Genomic DNA, 26380 nt, shown 5'->3' with positions numbered 1-26380 from the left:
TTTGGCCAGGGTGGGTAAAAAAAATGTCCCACTTGGTGGTTAGTAGGAGGAGGAATAGTGCCCTATCATTGGTGTCTTTGGAAAAAATAGTGCCCGTAGTTGATGTCAGTGGGAGGAACAGTGCCCCATCGCTGGTGTCATTGGAAGAAATAGTGCCCCATTGTTGTTGTCAGTGGGAGGAATAGTGCCCCATCATTGGTGTCAGTGGGAGGAATAGTGCCCCATCATTGGGGTCAGTGAGAAGAATAGTGCCCCATCATTGGTGTCAGTGGGAGGAATAGTGCCCCATCATTGGTGTCAGTGGAAGGAATAGTAGACCATCGTTGGTGTCAGTGGGAGGCATAGTGCCCCATCGTTTGTGTCAGTGGGAGGAATAGTGTCCTTTCGTTGGTGTCAGTGGGAAGAACAGTGCCTCATCTTGGTGTCAGTGGGAGGAATAGTGCCCCACTGTTGGTGTCAGTGGGTGGCATAGTGCTTCATCTTTGGTGTCAGTGGGACGAATAATAGACCATCATTAGTGTCAGTGGGAGGAATAGTGCCCCATTGTTGGTGTCAGTGGGGGGAATAGTGATTCATGATGTATTCTCCTGATGAGCGGTTGGAATACCGCGAAACGCGTAGAGTCTTTAGCCATTATCATCTACCCCAATCATGGAAAATCAAGATTCATATGATCCTTTTTGATTCATTAATTATTATTCAGGCATTTTTAACCGATTTATTTATTATTTAGTTACCATGGTTATCTTGGTCATTTTGGGTTCAACCACAGCAAAATAACGTACATACATGCATACTGTTCTTTGTGTTTCATGAGAATGCTTTTTGGATTGTAAATTATTGTGAAATATTAGTCCATGACTCATTGTATGGAGGCTGTATGCCCAGAGCATTTTAGAGGTTGATGCCCAAAATGTTTGTATGACATATCATGGGCTATACAAATTAAATATTTATTGCAGTCACTTGACTTATTCTCTTAGGCCACGTACACACGCGGGGACTGTTCGCCCAACTTTGTCCGCTGAACAGTGTTTCGGCAAACAGTCCGCTCGTGTGTGGGCTTTCAGCGGACAGTTTCAGCGAACAGTCCGCTGAACAAGGTTTTTCGGAAATTCCGAAAAACTGTCCGCTGAAACAAAGTTTCAGCGAACAGTCCCCTCGTGTGTAGGCTTGTTCGTCAAACTAAGTTCCGCGCATGCTCAGAAAGGATTTACACGCCGAAAGTTATAATGCAGTGTATAGGACGTCGTATTTTTCGTCCCGTCGTACGTGCCGTTCACGTCATCGCGCACGGTTTCAGCAAACTGTTCGTTCGTCGTGTGTGGCCATGTCCGTCCATGCTAATTTTGAGCGGACTGTTTGCCGAAACTGTTTGACGGACAAAGTTGGGCGAACAGTCCCCGCGTGTGTACGCGGCCTTACTGATGTGTGCTTCATTTAAAGTCCCAATTCTGTTCTCTCCTCTCATATAATAGTGCCCTATCGTTGGTGTCAGTGGGGGGAAAGGTGCTCCATCGTTAATTTTTGTTGGAGAAATAATGCCCTATCATTAGTGTCTGTGGCAGAAATTATGCCCCACTGTTGGTATCATTTGAAGAAATAGGGCCACACCATTAGTGTCAGTAAGAGGAATAGTGCCCCAAAGGGCCGGATAAATGCTAGCAAAGAGCCTTGTCCGACCCTCGGGCCGCAGTTTGGAGAACGCTGCTCTAGGGCTTCTCACTTTCACAATATTTAGAGGTTTTACCTCATCTTCAGGCCTAAAATTATTTTTTTAAACACGTGTGCAAAAAATGAAAAAACAAAACAAAAACGAAACGAAAAAACCTTCATTTGACATTCTGCATTGATTCATACATTTTACCAAAATGGTGACATCTCAGGGAGGCAGAAAGAGAGACCCGATCATTCGTGTGACTGAAGTAGCCCAAACCTGGTGCACTGGACTATGGAGAACGTTTGGTTGGATCCATATCTTTGCATTTTTTCTTAAAGCGGAGGTCCACCCTAAAATGGACCTTCCGCTCATCAGATTCCCCCCCCCCCTCCGGCGCCACAATTGGCACCTTTCAGGGGGGAGGGGGGTGCAGTTACCTGGATAATCCAGGTAACTGCACCCACTTCCGGGCTAGCTCTCTGCGGAAAGGGACGTACATTACGCCCCTTTCCGCAAGTGCCCGTCCCCTTCCGCAAGTGCCCCGCTGCCTGCTGGGAAACACACAGATCCCAGAGGCAGCGGGGACCGTCCTCATTGCGCAGCGCGGCTCGCGCATGCGCAGTAGGGAACCGGGAAATGAAGCCGAAAGGCTCCATTTCCTGATTCCCATACCCAAGATGGCGGCGGCAGCACTCGAGTGTCGATCTAGAGATCGGCTTCGGGTGCCGACATCGCGGGCGCGCTGGACAGGTAAGTGTCACTATTTTAAAAGTCAGCAGCTGCAGTATTTGTAGCTGCTGACTTTAAAAAAAAAAAAAACGCGGAGTCCCGGCAGACTCGCGCTTTAATGTGTTTATGAAAGTAAAGGCATTTCAATGCATGTGTTAAGACACGTGCCAACTGGCATCATGATGCACATTGATGTGTTAGGATGACTTGCTTTGATGTGTGGAATAATGTTCAATACAACACATTTCAATGTTGACACGCAATGTATTGTATTGAAAACGTCCAACACTAAATGGGCGTTAATGTTCATTATAGACTTGTGTGCGATGGAAAATTTTTGTTTGTTTTCATTTTTGTAAAATTCATTTCATTCTGTTTTTTTCGTTATGTTACGTTAATTTGTTTTCGGATAATTCGTTATTTCTTTAGAGCATAGATATTCGTTATAAAGAATCGATTAATTTTCTTGTTTAACCACTTTCAGACCGGACCATTTTGCTGGTCAAAGACCAGACCACTTTTTGCGATTCGGCACTGCACCGCTTTAACTGACAATTGCGCGGTCGTGCGACGTGGCTTCCAAACAAAATTGACGTCCTTTTTTTCCCACAAATAGAGCTTTCTTTTGGTGGTATTTGATCACCACTGCGGTTTTTATTTTTTGCGCTATAAACAAAAATAGAGTGACAATTTTGAAAAAAACACATTTTTTACTTTTTGTTATAATAAATATCCCCCAAAAATATATAAAAAAACTTTTTTTTTCCCTCAGTTTAGGCCGATACGTATTCTTCTACATATTTTTGGTATAAAAAAAAATCGCAATAAGCGATTATTGATTGGTTTGCGCAAAAGTTATAGCGTTTACAAAATAGGGATAGTTTTATAGCATTTTTATTAATAATTTTTTATTATTTTTTTTTTTTACTAGTAATGACGGCGATCAGCGATTTTTATTGTGACTGCGACATTGTGGGGGACCCATCGGACATTTTTGACACATTTTTGGGACCATTGTCATTTATACAGTAATCACTGCTATATAAATGCACTGATTCCTGTGTAAATGACACTGGCAGTGAAGGGGTTAACCAGTGGGTGGCAGTGTAGGGGTTAAGTGTTCCTAGGGATGTGTTACTAACTGTGGGGGGGTTGGGCTTTCATTTAGTGAACACTGATCTCTGCTCCAATCACATGGAGCAGAGATCAGCGTCACTAGTTGCTAGGCAGAATGGAGAAATGTTGTTTACAACGGCACTTCTCCATTCGGCCGCTCCATGAGACGATCGCGGGGATGCCCGCGGCGATCGAGTCCGCGGGTCCCGCGACCGGACTCACGGGGGTCCTGACCAGCGCGGGAGTGCGCCGCCGGCGGCGCGCTCCAGATGGCAGGGCGGCAAATTTAATAATTTAATACATGTACGCCCATTTGCCTGCCCGTGCCATTCTGTCGACGTACATCGTTGTGCGCTGGTCGGCAAGTGGTTAATTGATTCATTTTCGGATATTCGTTATTTATGTATGTATATACAATCAGGTCCATAGATATTTGGGCACAATTTATATTTTTTTCAGGGATTTACCAAAACATATTCAGACTATAGTTCTATAATGGAGGAAGGGTTTAGGAACTACAGCTCTTAAGAATAGCCAACCCCCACCCCTTTTTCAAGGGACCAAAAGTAATTGGACAATTGAAACAAAAGCTGTTTTTTGGCCAGGTGTGGGCTACTCCTTTGTTATTTCTTCATCAATTAAGCCGGTAAAAGGTCTGGAGTTTATTCTTATGACCCATACACACTATTAGATTTTCTGCAGATTTTTTTCCTTCAGATTTACCAAAACCATGTAGTGCAAGGGCCTTGCCTGATTGCATACAAATTGAAACTCCTAAGGTTTGACCTCATATTATATGGTTTTGGTAAATCTGAAGCAGAAAATACTGATAGTGTTTGGGGCTTAAGTGTGGTATTTGAATTTGGATTTGGATTCTTTTGCTGTGAACCTACATCGTGTGTCCACGCACGTGAAACAGGCCATTGTAGGGCTATAAAAATGAAACAAATTCATCAGAGAGATAGCAGCAACATTAGGAGTGGCCAAATCAACAGTTTGGTACATTCTGAGGAAAGGAGAACGCACTGGTGAGCTCAGCAACATAAAAAGCCCTGGGTGTCCATGGAAGATGACGTCCATAGGATCCTCTCTATGGTAAAGAAAAACCCATTCACAACATCCAGACAAGTGAAGGACACTCTCCAGGAGGTGGGTGTATCATTGTCAAAGTCTACAATCAAGAGAAGACTTCATGAGGGCAAATGCAGAGGGTTCACCACAAGGTGCAAACCATTCATAAGCCTGAAGAATAGAAAAAGCCACAATAGATTTTGCCAAAAAACATCAAAAAAAGCCAGACCAGTTCTGGAAAAGCATTCTTTGGATGGATAAAGCTAAGATTAATCTATACCAGAATGACAGGAAGAAAAAAGTGTGGAGAAGGCTTGGAACAGCTCATGATCCAAAGCACACAACGTCATCTGTGGTCACATGGTGGAGCTTGTAGTGTGATGGCATGGGCATGCATGGCTTTAAGTGGCACTGGGTCATTGGTGGTTATTGATGATGTGACAGAAGACAGAGACAGCCGGATGAATTCTGCAGTGTTTAGAGAAATACTGTCAGCCCAGATTCAGCCAAATGCAGCAAAGTTGATTGGACGGCATTTCACTGGTCAGATGGACAATGATCCAAAACACACGGCAAAAGCAGCCCAGGAGCATTTGATGGAAAAGAAGTGAAATATTCTGCAATGGTCCAGTCCATCATCTGATCTCAACCCAACATAAGTTCGACTCAAACATCGGGTGTTCGCCCGTTCGCCGACATTATGGGGCGTTCGCGGAAAATTTGAGCGCTACGGAATGCCCCATAATGCACTGCGAGATCAGAGTGCTTTGCTGTATGATGAATCACAGCGTACCCTGCTAAGAGAGCAATAATTGGCCAAAGGCAGGGTGCCTTTGGCCAATCATAGCTCAGGGGGACTAAGTCCAAGCCCCAAACTATACAAAGCTGCTTACACGGCGGCCATGTGTAGTGTTGTTGACGTGGACAGAGAGATAACTTAATTTAGATTAAGCAGGCATGTTATTAAGTTAGTGCCAGTGTATTGAATATATATATATATATATATATATATATATATATATATATATATATATATATATATATATATACAGTCAGTCCAGTATATATATATATATATATATATATACATATATAAATTATATTAATTTGTCCAATTACATTTGAGCCCCTGGAAATGGGGATACTGTGTATAAAAATGGTTTCAGTTCCTAAAATTTGTACTTGATAGTTATGTTCAACCCCTTGAAATTAACCGCTTGGTTACTTGGCACTTAAACCCCCCTCCTGCCCAGACCAATTTTCACCTTTCAGTGCTGTCACTCTTCGAGTGACAATTGCGCGGTCATGCTACAGTTTACCCAAATTAAAATTTTATCATTTTTTTCACACAGATAGAGCTTTCTTTTGGTGGTATTTAATTGCTGCCGGGTTTTCACTGATGATCACTGATGGGTGGCACTGATGGGCACTGTTAGGTGGCACTGATAGGCAGCACGGATCTGTGGCACTGATTATGAGACACTGATGGGTATTGATTGGCAGCACTGGTGGGCATTGATGGGTGGCACTGTGGGCACTGGTAGGTGGCACTGGTGGGCACTGATAGGTGGCACTGGTAGGTGGCACAGTGGGCACTGTCAGCTGACACTGGTGGGCACAGAAAATGCAGATGCGGCTTTCTGTGTGAGGGACCGAGCTTCTGTTTACATCACGTGATCAGCCGTCATTGGCTGACAGCTGATCACGTGGTAAAGGGCCGGGATCAACCTCTTACTTGTATCTGTGATCAGCCGAATCTCATAGACAAGTGAAGAGTCACGCAGACAGCGCTGGCTCGGGAGGGCGTCCATGAACTTGCCCTCCCGGCAATTAAGGCCCGCACTGCGGCCATCTTTCGGCTGTAGCGGGGGCGGCAAGTCCACGCTAGAAAGTCGTTTGTTTATTGAATCCAATAAAACACACAATGACAATATCTCTTCTCCAATACAACACCCTTCTCACTCAGGAATGCACTTTGCCAATAATCCAACCTCCAGCACAAAACGAATCAGCTGATTGGACTGTAAGATTTACTCCGGGTTGACCTTTTGTTTATTTAGACCTTTACCGAATCATGCCAAATTCATTCATTATTTTCGTTATAATTTCTTTCGTATTCGTTGAAATTTGGTGTTTTTTTTCTTCATACTGTACATTCGGATGCATCTAAATGCCCGAAAGATGCAATATTCGGCCGAATTTCGATTCGTTACAAAACGAACTGCACATGTCTAGTTCATTTTGATGTACTGTAGATTTCCATAGATTGCAATAGAAAATATATCGGGGGAAAAATTTACGGATGTTAATAATATATCTGCAATACATCGCCTCTTGGGGATCCCATGTTACCCAGCAACTGTCATTGCACAATACAAGTACAACAGAAGCAAAAAACACACAGACACAAAGACACATTCACTGCCATGAGCTGATCACAGCTGCAACATGGGGGACCAAAAAAGAAAGATATTAATAGCCAATGTAATTATACACAATGTAATCCGAGTCTTCCTACTAGTGTTAGTCTATCCCCGTGCTCTCCACCTCCCCGCATGCTCTCCGCCTTCCCCCTGTGCTCTCTACCTCCCCGCATGCTCTCCACCTCTCCCCATGCTCTCCGTCGCCCCCCCCCCCCCCGTGCTCTCCACCTCCCCCCCATGCTCCAGCCTCCCCTGTTCTCTCCACCTCTCCCCATGCTCTCCGCCTTCCCCCTGTGCTCTCCACCTCCCCCCATGCTCCGCCTTCCCCCTGTGTTCTCCACCTCCCCCCCCCCATGCTCCAGTCTCCCCTGTGCTTTCCACCTCCCCCCCCCATGCTCAAGCCTCCCCTGTGCTCTCCACCTCCCCCCCATGCTCCAGCCTCCCCTGTCCTCTCCACCTCCCCCCCATGCTCCAGCCTCCCCGTGCTCTCCACCTCTCCCCATGCTCTCCACCTCCCCGCATGCTCTCCGCCTTCCCCCTGTGCTCTCCACCTCCCCCCCATGCTCCAGCCTCCCCTGTGCTCTCCACCTCCCCCCCCCATGCTCCAGCCTCCCCTGTGCTCTCCACCTCTCCCCATGCTCTCTGCCTTCCCCCTGTGCTCTCCACCTCCCCCCATGCTCCAGTCTCCCCTGTGCTTTCCACCTCCCCCCCCCCCATGCTCAAGCCTCCCCTGTGCTCTCCACCTCCCCCCTTGCTCCAGCCTCCCCTGTGCTCTCCACCTCTCCCCATGCTCTCCGTCGCCCCATGTGCTCTCCCCCTCCCCCTACTCTCTCCGCTGGCCCCCTGTGCTCTCCACCTCCCCCATGCTCTCTGCCGCCCCCTGTGCTCTCCACATCCCCCATGCTCTCCGCTGGCCCCCTGTACTCTCCACCTCCCCCATGCTCTCCTCTGCCTCCCTGTGCTCTCCTCTTCCTCCATGTGTTCTCTGTCTCTCCCCTGTGCTCACGCCCCACTCCATGTTCTCAAGGTTCCTCCCTGTGCTCTACACGCCCCCCCATAGCCAATGTAATTATAAACAATGCATTCCGAGTTGTCCTACTAGTGTTAGTCTATCCCTGTGCTCTCCACCTCCCCTGTGCTCTCCACCTCCCCCCCCATGCTCCAGCCTCCCCTGTTCTCTCCACCTCTCTCCATGCTCTTCACCTTCTCCCCTGTGCTTTCCACCTCCCCCCCACATGCTCAAGCCTCCCTTGTGCTCTCCACCTCCCCCCCATGCTCCAGCCTCCCCTGTCCTCTCCACCTCCCCCCCATGCTCCAGCCTCCCCCGTGCTCTCCACCTCTCCCCATGCTCTCCATCGCCCCCCCGTGCTCTCCACCTCCCCGCATGCTCTCCGCCTTCCCCCTGTGCTCTCCACCTCCCCCCCATGCTCCAGCCTCCCCTGTGCTCTCCACCCCCCCCCCATGCTCCAGCCTCCCCTGTGCTCTCCACCTCTCTCCATGCTCTCTGCCTTCCCCCTGTGCTCTCCACCTCCCCCCATGCTCCAGTCTCCCCTGTGCTTTCCACCTCCCCCCCCCCCCGCATGCTCTCCGCCTTCCCCCTGTGCTCTCCATCTCTCCCCATGCTCTCTGCCTTCCCCCTGTGCTCTCCACCTCCCCCCATGCTCCAGTCTCCCCCGTGCTTTCCACCTCCCCCCGCCCATGCTCAAGCCTCCCCTCTGCTCTCCACCTCCCCCCCCATGCTCCAGCCTCCCCTGTGCTCTCCACCTCTCCCAATGCTCTCCGTCGCCCCCCTGTGCTCTCCCCCTCCCCCTACTCTCTCCGCTGGCCCCCTGTGCTCTCCACCTCCCCCATGCTCTCTGCCGCCCCCTGTGCTCTCCACATCCCCCATGCTCTCCGCTGGCCCCCTGTACTCTCCACCTCCCCCATGCTCTCCGCTGCCTCCCTGTGCTCTCCTCTTCCTCCATGTGTTCTCTGCCTCTCCCCTGTGCTCTCGCCCCACTCCATGTTCTCAAGGTTCCTCCCTGCGCTCTACACGCCCCCCCCATAGCCAATGTAATTATAAACAATGCAATCCGAGTCGTCCTACTAGTTAGTCTATCCCTGTGCGCTCCACCTCCCCGCATGCTCTCCACCTCCCCCTATGTTCCAGCCTCCCCTGTGCTCTCTACCTCTCCCCATGCTCTCCGCCGCCCCCTGTGTTCTCCACCTCCCCCCCATGCTCCAGCCTCCCCTGTGCTCTCCACCTCTCCCCATGCTCTCCGCCTTCCCCCTGTGCTCTTCACCTCCCTTCCATGCTCCAGACTCCCCCATGCTTTCCGCTGTCCCCTGTGCTCCTCTCCCCCACTTCCTACACTCTCCGCTGGCCCCCTGTGCTCTCCACATCCCCTATGCTCTCTGCTGCCCCCCTGTGCTCTCCACATCCCCCATGCTCTCCGCTGCCCCCCTGTGCTCTCCGCTGCCCCCCTGTGCTCTCCACATCCCCCATGCTCTCCGCTGCCCCCTGTGCTCTCCACATCCCCCATGCTCTACACTGCCCCCCTGTGCTCTCCACATCCCCCATGCTCTCCGCTTCCCCCCTGTGCTCTCCTCTTCCTCCATGTATTCTCTGCCTCTCCCCTGTGCTCTCGCCCCACCCCATGTTCTCAAGGTTCCTCCCTGTGCTCTACTCACCCCCTATGCTCTTTCCTGGTCCCCCCTTGCCCCACCCCCCACACCTCTGCCGGTTTTCCCCCTCCTGGGGGATCTATCAGGGTGGAGAGCAGGGAAGGGGCCAGTTAACATGTCATGGGCTGCTCAATCCAAAAGGCCGGGCCTATTTTTAGTCCCAGTCAGGGCCTGGTGACAGGTACTCTCTATGGAGGGATTGAGGGGTCTAAAAGACCCCCCAATCCCTCCCTTGCACTTAAAAGTATTCAAATCGCCAAAATATGCGATTCTGAATATTCCCACTGGCAGCTGAGTAAACCGGAAAGTGACATTGTGACATCGCTTTCGAGATTTTTACATTGGAGACCCGATCACAGTCAAATCCGGCTTTGTTTGGGTCTCAGCCTAGGCGGTGGACATGCCGGCTGGTGGCTCGGGTCTCCCGGTGGGACGGGAGGCCTGGGAAGAGAGGTGGAAGGTGCTCCTTTAGGATAACAGCTGATCAGCTTTAATTAATTAATTATTTGATCCCCTGCAGATTTTGTAAGTTTCCCCAATTACAGAGAAACAAAGAAATTAAGGGTCTATCATTTTTTATCATAGGTGTATTTTAAATGATAGAGAGAGAATATCAACCAAAAATCCAGAAAAAAACACATGATACAAATTGAGTTGCAGTTCAGTGAGTAAAATAAGTATTTGATGCCCTACCAACCAACAATAGTTCTGGATTCCACAGACTGGCTACAGTAGGTGCTCATGTGGTACAAAGATTCGTTTATCAATGTAAGAAGGTGCTCCTAACTACAACTCGTTATGTGTATAAAAGACACCTGTCCACGGAATCTCTTTCTTCCATTTAAACCTCACCATCATGGGCAAGACCAAAGAGCTGTCAAAGGACATCAGGGACAAGATTGTAGACCTGCACAAGGCTGGGATGGGCTACAAGACCATCAGCAAGAAGTTTGGTAAGGAGGAGACAACCGTTGGAACGATTATTCGCAAATGGAAGAAATATAAAATAACCATCAATCGCCCTCAGTCTGAGCTCCATGTAAGATTTCTCCTCATGGGGTGAGGATGATCATGAGAAAAGTGAGGGATCAGCCCAGAACTACACAGGAGGAGCTTGTGAATGATCTCAAGGCAGTTGGGACCACAGTCACCAAACCAACCATTGGTAACACAATACACCGCCATGGATTGAAATCCTGCAGCACCTGCAAGGTCCCCTCCTCAAGAAGGCACATGTACAGGCCCTTCTGAAGTTTGCCAATGAACATCTAAATGGAGAGGTGCTTATGACACTCACGTTGTTGTGTGAAGACTTCATCACTCTTTGGAGGATCGCTTATGCCGCGTACACATGATCGGACTATCTGGTGGACTTAGTCCGGCAGACAAACCTCCGGACTTTGAAGCGGAGGTCCGCCAGACTTCAAAAGGAGCGGACCTGCCCACACACGACCGGACTTTTCCGGCGGACTAGGTGCGGCGGACAAACCGCCGGACTATGGCCGGACTTTTGAAATAAACGGACTTGCCACACACTGAGGAAAGTCCGTTCATTTTGAACGCTGCTCCAGGTAGACGGGACTAGCGAAGGAAGTCAATGTCACCGCCTCCATCGGCGAGATTGACACGTCGCTGGCCCAGTCACCTGGTATGGACTTAAAGGGGAAGCCCTACGCCGAAAAAATGGTGTGGGGGTCCCCCCCAAAGTCCATATCAGACCCTTATCCGAGCACGCAGCCCGGCCGGTCAGGAAAGGGGGTGGGGACGAGCGAGCGCCCCCCCCCTCCTGAGTTGTACCAGGCCGTGTGCCCTCAACATGGGGGGTGCTTTGGGGAAGGGGGGCCCCCCACCCCAAAGCCCCTTGTCCCCATGTTGATGAGGACAAGGGCCTCTTCCCGACAACCCTGGCCGTTGGTTGTCGGGGTCTGCGGGCGGGGGTCTTATCGGAATTCGGGAGCCCCCTTTAATAAGGGGGCCCCCAGATACCAGCCCCCCCACCCTATGTGAATGAGTATGGGGTACAATGTACCCCTACCCATTCACCCGGTGACAAAAATGTTAATAAAACACAACACAAGGTTTTAAAATAATTTATTGCACAGCTCCGGGGGTCTTCTTCCGTCATTGGGGGGGGGGGGGGTCTTCTCGCTTGGCTCCTCCGCTATCTTCTGCTAGCTCTTTTTGTTCACTTTTACGTTTTTCAAGTGATAATGCTTATTATTGAATAATGGTTTGCCATGTATTCCCGGTGAACGTGCAGTGGACCCTCCCTTTAGGCTGGGTTCACATTACAGCGATGCGGGAACGCTGCGAATCCGCTGCGGGTTCCCGCATCGCATACCTCCCGGCGGCAGTTCACACTGCCCTATGCGAACAGCTGGGAGTGTCAGTGAAAAGTTAATGACACCCCCAGATCAGTTCGCATATCGCAGTGCGATCTGCAAACTCGGAAAGGAATCGGATCGCATGGTGTGAACACCCATGCGATCCGATTCTGCTGCGAACCAAAAAAAGGGTCCTGTGCGAGTTTGGGCCGTGTGCGATGCGAATTCAGCCATACTATTTGTATGGCTGAACTCGCATCGCACAGAGATCAGATGTGATTTGCACTGCAGTGCGGTGCGAATCACATCCGTTCTCATAAACCGCTGCAGTGCGAACCCAGCCTTAAACGAGAGAATATTATACACAAGCACATGCTACAGTGAACTGTCATTAATGGTGAGTATCGTGGGGAGGGGGGGGAGGGTGCACCGACAGCTGTCTGATGACAGAGAGGACCTGCAGCCTCTATTTATACATCTCTGGAATCTACCAAGTCACTACGTGAGCAGCAGCTGCCTGACTCATCGCCTGTGTGTGCGAAATTCCATGGAGTGTCTGTGCGCCGTCCATGGAAAATCTGGAATGTAGACAGGACCAGCAGACGGAAAATGGGTGCAGATTATGCTGTCTATTTATTGCAAGAAGGCAAATCCCACTTCTATCTACAGGTTATGGGAAGCCGCATGCTTGAGCAGTGTTGAGACAAGTGTGGCCCCCCTAACACCACCATAGGGCCACACATAAGATTTACTGAGATTGACTCTATGGAAAGCTGCCATGTTTGACATGCCATAGGAGTCGTTGAAGACTGGTGACATGATTTATAGACTGGAGACACATAACATGAAACTGTTAGGATCCATTTGCACGCATTTCCCGAACGCGTGCAAAATCCCCGCTGTTTTCACTCAACATGCTAAGGGCAGCCCATTTATTTCAATGGCCTGCTTTACACACGATAAAACGCATGAAAAGTAGCTCGTGTAGCTTTTTGAGATCCTGAGCATTTCCTGAATGTGCGCAAAACTGCATGTTTCTTGTGCTAGTTCACGTAGCTTTCTGAGCGCCGACCTTCACGCGATTTTGTAAAGGAAATGTGTAAATTCTGTACATAATTGTATTCTATTTTGTATGTATTGCACATTGCACTAATAATGCTTTCATTACATGTTTGCATTCTTTCGACTGATTAGAATTAGCCTGCCTATGTTACGCCCCTTGTTACCATACAAGTACAATTGTAATATTAATGTGATACCTACGTAATCATGTGTATAAAAACCTTCAATTGCGTCATAATAAAGCAGAACGGTTATTTGGAAAGATGTGGAGCGTATCTTTTGTGTCTGTTCCCTACTGCAGTAGTAGTATTAGTATTTAGTAGTATTAATATTAGTATATTAATATATATAAATTAATTTTATATATATTAAAATATATATATATTAATATTAGTAATAGTAGTATTAATTTGGAACCACTAATCAATATGAGGATAGGAGTTGCCTATCTATAAAATGTCCAGGTAAATTTCTAAGTAGGGATTCACTGATACCCATTTTTATCGCCGTTACCAACCAAGTACAGATACTTTGCATTGCGATTCCTGTTGGAATCGCATGCGGTGCCCCTCCACCGCTCCTGTGTGAACCCAGACTTGTCATGGTGATTTCAGCCTGGGTTCACACAGGAGCCGCGTGGGAAACAATGCAAATAGCACTGCAAATCACACCGCATTCCTGTTCAAACTGCATGTGATTCTTTGCAGTGCAATATGAGCCTGTTCATTTTGCATGGGGAGCAAATCGCAGCACAAAGTATCGGTTTTAGGTATTGAAGCATTTTCATGACTCCTTGTGAAAATACTCGGTATCGGTGCACCCTTATTTCTAACCATGTGTTTTGACGCGTTTGGGGTGCTATTGACAATGAATGCCACTATACTTTTAGGAACTGGGTGACATGAGATCAAGGTTTGGTACCACATCCCATTTATACAAAAGGAAGAAAGGAAGGGGCTAGCGGGACTTTTTAAGGTACCAAGGATTGAAGTAAACAATAAATTTAGAAAAAATATAAATTTTATTTAAACAATTCTTTCAAATAGCAATAAACATTTGCAAGGGTCTCGTATGATTTCTTTTAACATGTACAACCACTTCTTACTCCACATGTTTCGCTCAGACGAGCTTCCTCAGGAGGAAGCTTGTCATAAATCCTGGCTTCATTGAGTGAATTACAATTGATACTTCATGAATACAAGCATCCAGTAGGCGTTCATTCTCAGTTCACCATCATGCAATATAAAGTGCAATTTTGTATAATATTTGATTATTATACTATAAAAATGTATATAGGCATGCCTTATTGACATGCCTTGTGATTTTATTTATGGCGATTTTGTTGTTCTCTTGTTTCTCTTATAGTATATTTTACTTCATGCAACACTTCCAAAAAACTCCAGAGGAAGCTCGTCTGTGCGAAACATGTAGAGTAAGAAGTGGTTGTACATGTTAAAAGAAATGATACAAGATCCTTGCAAAGGTTTATTGTGATTTTAAAGAATTGTTTAAATAAAATTTATATTTTTTCTAAATTTATTGTTTACTTCAATCCTTGGTACCTTAAAAGTCCCGCCTACCCCTTCCTTTCTTCCTACTGAATGCCACTGTAAAGCCTCGTACACACAATCGGATTTTCGGCAGGGAATTGTGAGATGACAGACTGTTTGCCTAAAATCCGACCGTTTTTACGCTCCTTCAGACAATTGTTGTCCAACTTTTGGCCAACAAATGTTGGACGGCAGGCTAGTAAATTTGCGGCGGACAACGGTCTGTTGTCAGACTTTCGTATGGTCAGTACACAAATCCGTCACACAGAAGTCCAAAGTACAAATACGCATGCTCGGAATTAATGCTCACCAAACACGACATTAGCAGAAGGTGCCCAACAGGTGGTGCTCAAGAGCTGAAATTCCACGTAGTACGTCACTACGTTTGTGTTTGTTGGCCGACAATTGTGTGCTGTTTCTATGCAAGACAAGTTCCTGGCACGCGCCTTTCGGACAAAAGTCTGACGCTCGGTTGGCCAACAATCCGATTGTGTGTACGAGGCTTAAGTGTGACATATGTTTGGCTGGTGTGCATGTTTGCTAAATGCCCAGCTGTGAGTGCGGCCTTAGAGATCATTGTTCTTACAGGCCCTTTACATATCAATGCTTCCAAATCTGTGCTCTGACTTTAGAAGGATGTAGCGCCCCTCCCAGGTTAAGGATACTAGGTAAATTTGCACATCCTGCTCTGTAATCAGAGGGGCTGTGATCCTTTGCCTTGTCCTCGGTTTGAGGGTTTGATTGATTCCCCCTGGCTCTGTTGAGAAACTTCAGGGTGTTCCATGCTCCAACCAATCCCTGGGTAGGTGTGCCCAGATAGTGGGTGGGAAGCAGATAAATAGCTGGGGGAGGGGCAAGCTGATCTGTTCTTCCACTGGAGGAAAGGGACCATGTGATCTGTTGCCTTGGTCTGTTCTAACGCCACAGTCTGAGGATTTGATTGATTCCCTCCCCCCCCCCCCCCCCCCGGTTCTGTTGAGAACCTTCCAGAGTTCAGGGCGGGAAATTTACCACGCTCCAGCCAATCCCTGAGGAGGTATGCCCAGATGGTGGGTGGGAGGCAAGTAAATAGCCGGGCTGATCTGTTCTTCCCCTGAAGGAGGGGCACGGAGTGCTTCGGGGGGGGGGGGGGGTTGCTATGCCTTTGGCCTTCCGGACTGGCTGCTTGCTTCTACTGGGATTCGCGAGTAGAGCCCAATCTCCCGGGCCACAGTTTATCTAATGTCCTCAGCTATGTATGTTACAAAGTGCTCCAGTATGTCTTGTGTGCTGTCCATCTTGTGGTCTTCAGTCTGCTCCTAATAACTGTCCAAACCTACACTGGGGATCATCATCTGTGGGAAACTCACTGACTGTCAAACCTCAGAGCTCACTCAGCTGAAGATGGTATTTTAGGTGAGGCTGCTCTTCTTGAGCGGGGAAACTCCAAAACACTGGTAACAGAAAAAAAGAAGGGCACAAACGCCTAGTATATTACCTTAGACACCTTAAACTATTTTTTATTAAAAAACGGCAAAAGCAGACTCTTGCGGGGAGCTTGCCACCCGAAACGTGTCAGATTTCCAACCGCAGAGATGTGTCGCCCGCGTTACTGAAGTGGTATATGGCATGCGTTTATCCTTTTATGTTTGTGAGTATGCTTTTGGCATTTTTTTATAAAATTTTCTTTTTAAGGTGTCTAAGGTAATGCACTAGGCGTCTGTTTCCAGTGGGAAACGAACTGTTCAAACTGTTCCAGTCTACTTTGTACATGTCCTACTCATGGTAAAAACAAATGGCCACTGCCCCCACCTATAACTGGCATTTGCAGCAAGGAGCACAGGGAAGGACAAAACACAGAGGCGGACTGGGTCAGGTGGCAGGGGGGCAATTGCCCCCCCCCCCCCGGGCCACTTTGATGGCCTGTAAAATGGCTGCACCGCTTCTGCGGGAGACATGCCTAAAGGCTTCCTGGTGGAGATGAGTAATAAGACCCATCTTATTAGGATGATTTTGGGAGCCATGTCATTTGCTGGTGTTGGTTCACAGTGTATTATCAAGTCCAAAGCAAGCGAAGCCCTCTAGCCGGAAATTCTAGAGCACTTCATGCTTCCCTCTGCTGACCAGCTTTATGGAGATGCTGATTTTATTTTCCAGCAGGAATTGGCACCGGCCCACACTGCCAAAAGTACCAATACCTGGTTTAATGATCATGGTATCAATGAGCTTGATTGGCCAGCAAACTCGCCTGACCTAAACCCCATAGAGCATTTGAAGTCCTGAGCCACTAGCCAGGCGTCAAGGGTCACCAGTTGCCCCGCCCAACCCCTACCATGCCCCGCCCCTAATTTCACCCCTAAAAACGCACTCAAATTATCTCATGAAATGACACTTAAATGTTTTATGCAGAATTCAGTTATAAAAATAAATTTTAACAACAACTTTATCCATGTCCACAAATGCAGCCTGTGTCTGCCAGTGCAGCCTCTGTCCCCAATGCAACCTGTCTCCCATACAACCCAGGAGGCTGCCCTGGCAGCGCTCACCCCAACCCCCCCCCTCCCCCCGCTCCCAGGCATCCCACACTCGCCAGCCCTCAAAATCCACTGGCAAAATGCGAGTGGAATTTTTGAGGGCAGACATAGAGAATCTATGGGGTTATTGTCAAGAGGAAGATAAGAGACACCAGACTCAACAATGCAGACAAGCTGAAGACTGCTATCAAAGCAACCTGGGCTTCCATAACACCTCAGCAGTGCCTCAGTCTGATCGCTTCAATGCCACGCCGCATTGATGCAGTAATTCATGCAAAAGCAGCTCTGACCAAGTTTTAAGTGCATACTATACTCTTTGGACATACTTTTCAGTAAGCCAACATTCTTGTCAGTGGCGGCTGGTGTTTTTTTTGGGGGGGGCAGCAAATTACACCCCCCGCCCGCTCGCTGTCTGCCGGTCTGGCACTTACCCCATCTAGGTGGCAGGTAGTCATCGGCATCTGACAGTGGGCATCGGGCAACGAATAATGTGTCCTTTCCTCCATCATGGCGGCCTTGCGTCTCCTCCCCTCCTCCTGGGCATCCAATGGGATCACCTGTCCTTTCAGCCAATCGGGTGACAGGTCTCAAGACCTGCTTCCTGATTATCCTGGGAGGAGGATGGGTGTTACATTAGTGAATGTTCATTTGCTATCGTAACACACCTGGGTGAGCTCCGTTCGCATTCTCTGCACCCCAAGCCCACCCTATTTTGAAGCCTAATAGAGCCTCTGGCTCTAATTAGGCACTTCAAAAAAACACCCACCCCACATTGGAATCCATGCATCTGGTGTCCTGAAAGGGGCCGGAAGCACAGATGCGGGGGGGGGGGGCAGCCATGGATGAGGGGGGAGGCGCCAGATCACCCTTAATGAACTACACAATGTATTAAAAATCCTTTTTTTTTATATTGGTCTTATGTAATATTCTAGTTTTCTAAGATACTGAATTTGGGGTTTTTACTAGCTGTAAACCATAATCATCAAAATTAAAAGAAAGAAATGCTTGAAATATATCACTCCATGTATAAAGCATTTATATAAAATATAAGAGTTTCACTTTTTGAATTGAATTACTAAAATAAATTAATTTTATTCTAATTTTATGAGATGCCCCTGTATACAGTATGTGTAAAGTGCTGCATAAATTGACAGCACACTAGAAGTACCTGTAATAAATAAAATGTACATGTGACCATTACTTCCTTTGGGGTCAATAATAACCAAAAGAATAGTATAGGTTAGACTTATCTTCGGCGTACTGTAATGCTAGCTGCATACAAGTTTTAGGCCGCGTACACACGCGCGGACTGTTCGCCCAACTTTGTCCGTCCAACAGTTTCGGCAAACAGTCCGCTCAAACTTAGCATGGACGGACATGGCCACACACGACGGACGAACAGTTTGCTGAAACCGTGCGCGATGACGTGAACGGCACGTACGACGGGACGAAAAATACGACGTCCTATACACTGCATTATAGCTTTCGGCGTGAAAATCCTTTCTGAGCATGCGCGCAACTTTGTTTGACGAACAAGCCTACACATGAGCGGACTGTTCGCTGAAACAAGGTTTCAGCGGACAGTTTTACGGAATTTCCGAAAAACCTTGTCCGTCCAACTGTCCGCTGAAACTGTCCGCTGAAAGCCCACACACGAGCGGACTGTCCGCCCAAACACTGTTCAGCGGACAAAGTTGGGCGAACAGTCCGCGCGTGTGTACGCGGCCTTAGAGTTTTTTCCCCTGTACCTTCCGTAAACAAAATGGACATACCAGAAGAATCTACACAAATGTGAGCAAGCATTTAAAATGGTCAATAACTGAAAAAGTGAAGATTTCTGATGTGATATGGGACATTTAGAAATATATTAATTGTGTCCAAGCAATATACGGAAAGAGTTACCCGTTCTCTCGAATTCCTCTTATGCCTAGGCATTCCTATTCTGTAGCCTCATATCTTAATACCTACAACGTGAAAGGCACTAGTGTTGCCTCTCACTGCTAGTTTTACCAGAATGAAAGTGAGATTTGGTGATGTCACTGTACTGCTCACTGTTCTCTTTGCTGGAGAGGAAGCTGTACCTGAGGGCCCACCGTGCAAGATCCCCATGCTTCTGTTTTATTAATTCTGCAGGTCTGTGCTTCCTACACCTCTACTGCTGCTTTTTGAGTATTACCTCACAAGTTATCAGATTTTCATCCATCAATGGTCAGCTCTGACATGAGGAAGCATAGCCCTGCCTCTATAAAGATGATCACCTCCACATAGAGAAACAGTGTGGGAAAAGGCATAGTGCGTAATTTATGGGGGAAATATCAGCCACAGAATATGTACAGGCAATACTGGTTACCAGTCCTTTGCCCTTTGCTTGGCTTTTTTGGGCACAGCTTCTACAGTTCATGTCCCCAGTTTCAGTTTTTATTTGAAAAATATGGTCACGTTACTAGATGAAGAGTTTAGTTGTCATGAAAGGTCATTTAAATGCAGCAGTTCTAAGTAGTGTTTCTATTGCAAAACCAAAGTTTAATTAATGCCGCGTACACACGTAGCCGACTATCTGGCGGACTTAGTCTGGCGGACTTTCCGCCGGACTGTCTGTCCGACTTTCCGAACGGGCTACTTGCCCACACACGGCACTTTTTCAGCGGACTAATACGGCGTACTAAGTCCGCCGTACTATCTGCCGTACTTTTGAAATGAACGGACTCGCCCCCACACACGCGGAGGAAAGTCCGCTCATTTCGAGCGCGTCTCCAGGTAGGCGGGGCCCGCGAAGAAGACGTCGCTGGCCCCGCCACCTGGTATGCACTTAAAGGGGAACCCCAACGCTGAAGAAAATCGGCGTGGGGGTCCCCCCCTAGGTCCACATCAGACCCTTGTCTGAGCATGCTACCCGGCCGGCCAGGAAAGGGGGGGACGAGCGAGCGCCCCCCCCCCCCTGAGCCGTACCAGGCCGCATGCCCTCAACATGGGGGGTGCCTTGGGGAAGGGGGGGCGCGAAATGCAAGTCCGGCAGGAAGATTGGAGTGCAAAACTACTTTCTAAGTCCGCCATACTTTCGGGTCAAAAAAGCATGCCGGAGGCTACACACGGGGGGATTGTCCGGCGGACTTGAGTTTGCCGGACTTTTCCACCCGATTGTTTGATCGTGTGTATGCGGCATTACATAACCCAAGAACTGAAAATAAATCATGCCCATTGGACTACTCACCGTCTCCTTTTGCTCTTATGTCTCTTTGAAGGAAGTTGATTCCAGCCCCTACCGAATCCAGGCCACTGATTGTCAAGACGTGATCAATACCTCCATCAAAGTTGGCACTGTTTTGATTAGTGTTACTGGTTTGATTAATGTTAGCCGTTGGATTAGAACTTGTGGGTTTAGTCTCCAGACTCTCACTGGTACAGCCCTCACAAGTGCGACTCATACAATGCAAGAAGGACATAGGTGGAAGGCTGTGGCTACGAAATTCTCCACGTTCTGAACCTCTGGTACCATCTCTATGGTATTCTGGGATTGGTGAGAACTCCAGGGAAGATTCTCCACTGGACCGTAAAGGAGGACTGGTGCCATTTTTCTTCCTGCTTTTAGCCAATTCCAAAAAGGATGTCACTCTCTTCGGAGATGACTCTTGGGCGAGCAGAGCTTGGCCCTCACTTAGCTTTACAGGACAACTCATCATACGCTCCAGTGATCCCAGTTGGTTTGAAGGGCTCTTGTCCAAGCTGCGATCATAACTTCTGGATCTTTGCCTTCCTGTATTAAAGTTTGGTGGTGAGACATTAACATAAACTTGGCCCTCAATGATGTCGGATTTTGATCTTTCTATACCAGGTTTAGAGCCATTTGAGTCTGAACTACTATCTGGCTGTTGAAAGAGAAAGTATTCAGTTGGCTGAATTGGGCTCTCTTTGGTGTGATCATCTGAACAACTGGTAATAGAAGAACCAGGAGGGCTAGGAGAAGACTGAGATGACAGGTCACAAGTGACTAGCTTATAATAATTCTGAGTGGCCACCACAAGTCTGGCCTGGCTTTGAAAACAGGAGGTTAGATCTGAGCTTTCTCCATTACACTGAGCTAAATCGCAATTGAGGTGGTAAGAGTTACAGTTGGCATCTAAAACGGGTGAAGATGAATGGTTGGTACAACTGCATTGCTTTCCAGAAGCTTCTTGAACATGTGACTCGCAGGACATTTTGGATTCTGTAGGTGAGCTCTGCAGGTCAAGATAAAAAGCGCCTGTGTCCGGATGGCTACAAAATGAGGAGTCGCAAGAGAGACTACCGGAATTCATGTTGGACCTAGGGTGCCCATTCATCTTGTTATATAAAGTGCTGAAGTTAACCAGGATGCCATCTGAACTGTTGCAGGAGGAGTCGCTGACGTAGCTCACCTGCTGGTCCATTTCAGACTGGCTTGAGGCGCTGTAGCAACGGCAGTGTCTAAGCGGCTCTGAACCAGTACACGTGCACTCTCTCTGAAAGTCTTGGCTCCCCAAATCAGAGCTCTGATTCCAATCTAGAGTAAAAGTAGGCTCACCATGACTAGGCCAAGCCTGGTCTTCCATGATTATCTCTGATAGACCTTGGTTGGCATTACTGCCTTTTTGTAAGTAATCAGGTGATGTCTTCTCCTCTTGTCCATTCACAAGTCCTGACCTTCCTGACAATATCCAAGGCTTCACCACAGGTGGGTTATCATGAAGGTGGAAAGGTGGCAAGGACAAATCTTGGAACTTAAATCCTGACTTCAGCCCACTTAAGTTGTGGAGATGGAATGACTTTTCCACGTCACTGCTACTTGATGTGCTATGTTCATCCTCATCATTCAAGAGGAATGGGTTGTGGCGCTTACGAGTTATGGTCCCCTGGCATTCCTTGTCCTTCTTGCTTCCCTTTTCTTTCACCGTAGAGTCAGAAACTTGTATTAAACTACTGTACACCAGGGAGTCAGCCTGAGAAAGGTCCCTTTCTGGGAGAGAGGTGGTTCGAGTAATCCCCAGGTCATTCTTGCTGTAGGAATGGGACCTTTTGGAAGTCGGACAGCACTGGCGATCGGGTACCTGGCAGTGCACCAGTGGGATGTGGTGGACAATCAGAGTTTCTCCAGCTAGTTTGGGTGGGCTATCCATCTCGACAGCGGTCACCAATCAGGACATTGGATGCGGTCACTAAACAAAAGTTCGAAGAAGAATTTGTTCATATCACATGTAAGGACACCTGCAAGGTAAAGATACACAGAATTAAAATTTTCATTATAAAAATGTCATCAGCTACATAAATTTACAGTGAATGTATAATCAGAACTTTTTTGATTTTGGATAGGAAATGGTTAAAACCTCAGTTTATCTATTTTTGTGCTGTCTGTGTTCCAAGACAACCATCATTTTTTAATAGATGTACTCCATTGTAAACCTCAATCCATAAAATCCTATATAAAGAGCGTAATTTTACATTTTCTTAATGAAGCCAAAAGTATAATCCCAGGGCTTTTGGAAGAAACCCCAGCCACCGACCATTGCTGATTGGACTAAAAAAAAAGTCAATACTATAATGTAGCCTGAATGATGGTGTTTCTACTAGAAGAATAAATATTATAAATTCTATAGGATCTGGGCATCCTAAATATATCATCAATATATCTCCCCGACCCTCTACACTTAGCCCTTGTACACGCGGTCAGAGATTCCGACGGAATGTGTCCGATCAGAGCGTTTTGTCGGATATTCCGACTGTGTGTGGTCAGCATCGGACTGTTTCCGTCTGAATATCCGTCGGACCAAATTTTCCAACTTGCCGGAAATATTTTCCGACAAAATTCTCCGATTGGACATACTGCGATCATGTGTAGAGAATTCCGATCGAACAAAGTGCCACGCATGCTCAGATCAAATTCCTACATCAAAGCTATTGGCTACTAGCCTGATGGTAGTCCCATCGTAACGAAATAACGTCATCACGTTCTGAACGATCGGATTTTCCGACAACTTCGTCCGACCGTGTGTATGCAACAGTTTCGGACAAAATCCTTCGGACAAAATCCAACGGATTTGGTTGTCGGAATCTCCGACCGTGTGTACAAGGGCTTAGTGATATGGATGAGCTAATGGTCCGGAATTTCAGCCCTAAACTGCCACATGACATCATAGACCTAACATGGCCACATGGTCATATTTGGTCGATTACATATTTTTTTATGGCCATTAGGACTATGATGTCACCAGCATCCCCGCCCCTTTGTTATGGAACTGGAGTGAGGAATTCCACAGCCGCAGGTGATTACAAAAAGTTAAAAAATGAGCCAATTAAAAAAAACACCTTGGTATAGCATGCAGATCCACCGGTCATAACAACGTCCAACTCAATGCAATGTTCTAGGAGGTGGACAGTGAAATTGGTATACAACATGTTTCATGGGATCCCCCACTTCCTCAGGACTTTCGACCTCACATGTTCACATATACAATTAAAATGACACTGAAAAAACATATTTATGCAAAATTACACATTGAATAATAATCAATCACAGTATGTCAGGTCACCTTGAGGGTCGAGGTGACAGATGCACCGCAAGGTTGTGGACCCTACGGCTGACTGCTGCGGACGGGAGACAGGTCCCACCGGGGTTAGAGCGTAAGATTCCCTGGGGTGCGGAGTCTAAGAGCCAGCAGGTGTTCACCAGAGCCTTGAGTGGTGAGGATGGACTGGGCTGCAACTGGCTCAAGGTCGCGACCCCCAGGGTCCCCCAGCTCACACCCACAGTAGGCAACAGGAGGATAGGGATGGTGAGGGACAAAGCCAAGGTCGGGACCACAAGCAGACAGGAATAGTCAGGGACATGCCAAAAGGTCAGGATCACAGGCAAACGGGGATAGTCAAAGACACGCCAAAGTCGGTAACGGAACAACAGAAGAACACACGGCAGGTAACAGGAAGCTAACACACAAAGGAACACACAAAGGTTGATCAGCAGGGCTGGCCTGCAGGGCACAGGTTAATATAGAGTTCTCTGATAGGAGCTAGGGTGGAACCATGCCAGAGGATGGATTATAAACGCAGTCAGGTGAGGGTCGGCTGGTCTCTAGAGATGAACACATGGAAGAAGGTAAGCAGACCAACTCTATTGCATAACCATGACACAGTAACATCAGAACATAATTCATCGTATTAAAACCTGTCAGTTAGGACAAAGAAAAAAAATATTATATTATATTATTTTCTATTGTTCCCTTTCTTTGCCCTGGCAGAAAAGTTATAATACAACATAAATATTTCTTTCAGTGTAATTTTTATTGTATATGTGAACATTCAAGTTCAAAGGTCCTGAGGAAGCAGGGAATCTCGTGAAAAACGCGTTGATCTATACCAGCCTTTCTCAACCTTTTCAACACAGAGGAACCCTTGAAATAGCTCTCCAGTTTCGAGGAACCCCTGCTAAAAGTTAGAAATCCACAACTCATGATAGATTAGTGTGATGGTCAGTGGGAAGAATGGTCCTCACACTTGTGGTCATTGGGAAGAATTACCTCCTTACAGAGAGCTGAAAAGATCAATGGTGTGAGTGGGAACTTATCTCAGAGGCAGAAATTGCCCAATGATGAAGGAACCCCTACAACCTCTGGAGGAACCCTGGTTGAGAATCACTGATCTATAAATACCAATTTCACTGCCAACTTCCTAGAGTATTGGATTGAGTTGGACGTTGTTATGACCTCTGGATTTTCAACCAACCAACCTCTGGTGGAACCCTGGTTGAGAATCACTGGTATAATCTTTGTTTTATATACAGTATCTCACAAAAGTAAGTACACTCCTCACATTTTTGTAAATCTTTTCTTCTATGTTGTTATGACCTCTGGATTTTCAAGCTATCACAAGATGTTTTTTTTTTAATTGACTCATTTTTAGCTATTTCAGAATAAATATGTTGTAATAGAAATCTTCTTATACTATGCAATACTGTTGTTGTCCACTTGAGGCATATTTAAAGTCCCAACATTTTGTATGGGTAGTAAAGGTACATATGTGGATAATGCCTCGAGTGTTGGGATATTATTGATAACACTTTACTCCTATACTGGATACACTGTATTACCAAAAGTATTGGGGCACCTACCTTTACACGCACATGAGCTTTAATGGCATCCCTATCTTAGTCCGTAGGGTTCAATATTGAGTTGGCTCAATCTTTGCAGCTATAACGGCTTCAACTCTTCTGGGAAGGCCGTCTACAAGGTTTAGGAGTGTGTCTATGGGAATGTCTGACCATTCTTCCAGAAGCGCATTTGTGAGGCCAGGCACTGATGTTGGACGAGAAGGCCTGGCTCGCAGTCTCCGCTCTAAATCATCCCAAAGGTGTTCTATCTGGTTGAGGGCAGGCCAGTCAAGTTCCTCCGCCCCAAACTCCTTCATCCATGTCTTTATGGACCTTGCTTTGTGCACTGGTCCAAATCATTTGGTGGAGGGGGGATTATGGTATGGGGGTTGTTTTTCAGGTCTTGGTATTGGCCCCTTAGTTCTAGTGAAGGGAACTCTTATGGCGTCAGCACACCAAGACATTTTGGAGAATTTCATGCTCCCGAGTTTATGGGAACAGTTTGGGGATGGCCCCTTCTTGTTCCAACATGACTGCCCACCAGTGCACAAAGCAAGGTCCATAAGGACATGGATGAACGAATGTGGGATGGAGGAACTTGACTGGCCTGCACAGAGTCCTGACCTCAACCTGATAGAACACCTTTGGGTTGAATTAGAGCGGAAACTGCGAGTCAGGCCTTCTCGTTCAACATCAGTGCCTAACCTCTCAAATGCCCTTTTGGAAGAATGGTCAAAAATACCCATAGACACACTCCTGAACCCTGTGGACGGCCTTCCCAGAAGAGTTGAAGCTGTTACAGCTGCAAAGGGTGGGCCAACTCAATATTAACCACACACAGCCACCGCAGTTATACTGCGGCAGAATGGCTCAGCTGGGCGAAATAACGTTATGTAACGTCACTTCGCCCTGTGACCACTAGGGGGCAGGCTCGTCCCCCCAGCCAAAGTGAGTGCTCGGTTCTCTGAGGGGAGAAGTTTATTTTTTCCGACCGAAAAATTGAGAACCTGCTCTCAATCTTTTGCTGGCCGAAATTCCGCCAGCAAAAGTCCGATGGAACATACACACAATCACATTTTTCGACCAATAGCTCTCATTGGACTTTTGCTAGTGGAATTTACGATTGTGTGTACGGGCATTACATTGGTGGTCAGTGGGAAGAACGCTCCTTAC

At 47.3% G+C, this 26380-nt stretch overlaps 1 protein-coding gene across 5 annotated transcripts in view; it reads right to left on the bottom strand.

The window, feature by feature from the left end:
• RUSC2 (RUN and SH3 domain containing 2) overlaps window positions 1-26380 on the bottom strand; it is a 117037-nt gene that overhangs the window by 64175 nt on the left and 26482 nt on the right. For all 5 annotated transcript variants that reach the window (XM_077463172.1, XM_077463174.1, XM_077463175.1 and 2 more), the window contains exon 2: window positions 20324-22332. In XM_077463172.1, coding sequence (XP_077319298.1) covers window positions 20324-22244 — 1921 coding nt within the window. In that variant the 5' untranslated portion in view covers window positions 22245-22332. The remainder of the gene's footprint in view (window positions 1-20323; window positions 22333-26380) is intronic.

This window comes from Lithobates pipiens, unplaced genomic scaffold (assembly GCF_037356315.1).
Source record: "Lithobates pipiens isolate NorthernLeopardFrog02 unplaced genomic scaffold, aLitPip1_a1.2 Scaffold_3, whole genome shotgun sequence".
Lineage (NCBI taxonomy): Eukaryota > Metazoa > Chordata > Amphibia > Anura > Ranidae > Lithobates > Lithobates pipiens.
This window is presented reverse-complemented; position numbering and strand designations above follow the sequence as displayed.